Source organism: Myotis brandtii, unplaced genomic scaffold (assembly GCF_000412655.1).
Source record: "Myotis brandtii unplaced genomic scaffold, ASM41265v1 scaffold58, whole genome shotgun sequence".
Taxonomy (NCBI): Eukaryota; Metazoa; Chordata; class Mammalia; order Chiroptera; family Vespertilionidae; genus Myotis; species Myotis brandtii.
Window position 1 is genome coordinate 1,053,487 of NW_005370176.1, and position 3,151 is coordinate 1,056,637.

General features: G+C 41.0%; 1 protein-coding gene across 14 annotated transcripts in view; it reads right to left on the reverse strand.

The window, feature by feature from the left end:
• Nucleotides 1–3,151, reverse strand: part of EVI5 (ecotropic viral integration site 5) — a 222,915-nt gene that overhangs the window by 117,437 nt on the left and 102,327 nt on the right. For all 14 annotated transcript variants that reach the window (XM_014550019.1, XM_014550018.1, XM_014550017.1 and 11 more), the window contains one exon: nucleotides 756–816. In XM_014550019.1, the coding sequence (XP_014405505.1) occupies nucleotides 756–816 (61 nt within the window). The remainder of the gene's footprint in view (nucleotides 1–755; nucleotides 817–3,151) is intronic.

The window sequence follows — 3,151 nt, forward strand, 5'->3', positions numbered from 1 at the left end:
GGATTGAGAGATAAGAAATTGGATCAGCCAGTCACTGAGTTCCTTCACTAACTCATCCTCCTACTAATCATCCCCATCCTAATGTATCAGCATAAAAGCCAATAAAACTTGCCTTAACTCCCAGCTCAAACAATGACAAAGATCCTCAACCTAAAAATGTCTGGCCTTACAGGGGGTACAAATAAGAATTTTAAGGTACATATAGAAATTTATATGTTCTTTAAATTGAAAATCTACCTGTTTCTCTGGAGAGTAGTTCAAAAGTGTAACATTTCCTTAGTGATGAAAAAATTGAATTAGCCAAAGCTTCCTACATTTCTAAAGCAGCCATAATTAGTTCTAGTGCAATGATTTGCTCTATTTAGTCTACCTTAGGCTATAGTGCTGTTAGTGTCAGCATACTGTGGATTATCTTCTCTGCAACTTTAAAATATCCTTAAATGGAATAATTATCTTACCCATAGAAGTATTTTCTCCTGATGACCCACCAACATATCTAGTAAAAGGGAAGAGTTGCTCTCTTTTACACTAGAATGAAAACCACCCTGGTCACATTATTCTGCTTTTTGAAACATCTATTTTTAACTACAATTAGTGGGACAGAAAATAAATTTATCAATAAATAAATACAAACATCATTGCTAAATGTGCTATAAGTAATTAACAAATATATTAACATAACCTAACATCTCTTGCCAAATAACTGACTTCCATCAATGTATGTGCTGTACTTTTAAAAGTCCTGAGATGCTTACTTTAATTTCAACTTGCTCTTCCATTTCTTTAGTTTTTATTGTAGTGTATTCCTTTTCAAGCCTAAGAAGAAAGAAAAGGTGTATTTTCATTCAAAAGTAGTTATTAAATTATAAAGTTTAACACTATATATTAACACAAAATATAATTTCATTAGGTTCCCCCAACTTATATTATAAATTGAGATATTTAATGAGAAAAATCATTCAAATAGTTGCATAAATTCTTACAAAATTACTTCAAAAATAAGAAAAATAAGAACCATACAAAAGTAAATTTTAGAACAGCGATTTTCAACCCTTTTCATCTCATGGTACACATAAACTACTAAAATTCTGCAACATACCAAAAATATACATGTCTTGCTGATCTGACAAAAAAAAAGGTATAATTTTGATTTACAAAAAATAATTATCTACTCTTTTTCCTCCAAAGTAACTTTTTAAAAAATCAGGTGTCTATACTTGTATATAAGGATTTCTGGTACCAAGAATTAACCAATCAGACACAACCTTAGTATGCAACATGACCAATAAAAGCAACTCTATTATATGACCTATATATTTATAGCTCAAGGTAGAGCATTCACACCAGATAGCTACTGTTGTGTTGACTGTTGCAATTTTTTTCATTTGACAATCTAAGGGAAAAGAGGTCAGTACCCCCAACTAAATAGTCAGGTATTACATGTTTTAAAAACTTTTGTGACGCACAGGTGGAAAATCGCTGCTTTAAAAAGTAAAATATATAAGGCACCAAACAGAGAACTAAGTGTACAGTTTCAATTCAGCACTGAACTTATACAAAAGAACTACCCATCCTCCCCGCTCAAATTCAAATACATCTGTAGAGTTCAACCAGAGAGATCTTAACCAAAAAGAAAAACTTAATGACAGGGATACATTCTGAGCAATGCATTGTTACGCGAATTCATCTTTGTGCAAAAATCTCAGGCCCTAGCTGATTTTGCTCAGTGGTTAGAGCATTGGCCTGCAGACTGAAGGGTCCAGGTTTGATTCCAGCCAAGGGCACAAGCCCAGGAAGTGGGCTCGATCCCCAGTGTGGGGCATGCAGGAGGCAGCCGATCAATGATTCTCTCTCATCACTGATGCTTCTATCTCTCTCTCCCTCTCCCTTCCTCTCTGGAATCAATAAAAATATATATTTTTTAAAAAGCTCAGAATGAGCAACATTAAACTGATGAACAAAAACAAATCCAGAGACAGAGAAGCATCGATCAGACCATCAAACCTCAGAGGGAAGGTAGGGGATCAATCAAAGGACTTGTATGATTTAAAAAAAAAAAAGCTCAGAAACCATGAAGAACAAAACAGCATATGATTAAATCAAGCACAAGAGAAAATGATACAATAAAGAGAAGCAGTAAACAAAAGATGTATGAGGCTGCTGCACAGGTGTATGTATGAGGCATAATGTGGCATGTTTTCTTTTTTATAAGTAGAAAGCATGCATTCTAAAATAATAGTAAAGAAAATATATAAACCAGTAACATAGTTGTTTACTATCATTATCAAGTACTATGCAATGTACATGATTGTATGTGCTATACTTTTATAAGACCTGCAGTACAAATTTGTTTACATCAGCATCAACACAAACACATGGGTGATGCATTGTACTATGATGTTACCATGGCTACAACATCACTAGATGATAGAAAATTTTCGGCCCCATTATAATCTTACTAGAAGCCTGTGGGGGTGTCCCTCAGCCCGGCCTGCAGCCTCTCCAATCTGGGACTCCCTCTCACAATCCGGGACCACTGGCTCATAACCGCTCGCCTGCCTGCCTGCCTGCCTGCCTGATCGCTCCCTAACCACCGCTCCCCTGCCGGCCTGATTGACACCTAACTGCTCCCCTGCCAGCCCGATCACCCCCAACTGCCCTCCCCTGACGGCCTGATCGCCCCCAACTGCCCTCCCCTGCCGCTACCCACCTCCTCCGAAGCCAGCACCCGCCTCCTCTGTGCGAGGCGGCGGAGATGCAGGGACCGGCCTCCTCTGTGCCATGCGGAGCCGCGGGACCCCCAGACCTCACCACGCAGGGCAGCCACTGGGCCCCACCTCCGCTTGTGGCAGCCATCTTGTAACGACATCACGCGCAAGGGCGCGAGGACCACCCAGGCTTTTATTAGTATAGACTAGAGGCCCGGGGCACAAAAATTTGTGCACTCGGGGGGGGGGGGGGGGCCCCCAGCCCGGCCTGTGCCCTCTCGCAGTCTGGGACCCCTCGGGAGATAACGAGGGGGTGGCAGAGGGCACGCCCAATCCCTAGGTGCAGCCCCTGGTCATGCACAGAGCAGGGCAGATTGGGAGGTTGCGATGCCACCCTCAGTCACGCTCAGGGTAGGGCCGATTGGGGGGTTGGGGCACCGGCC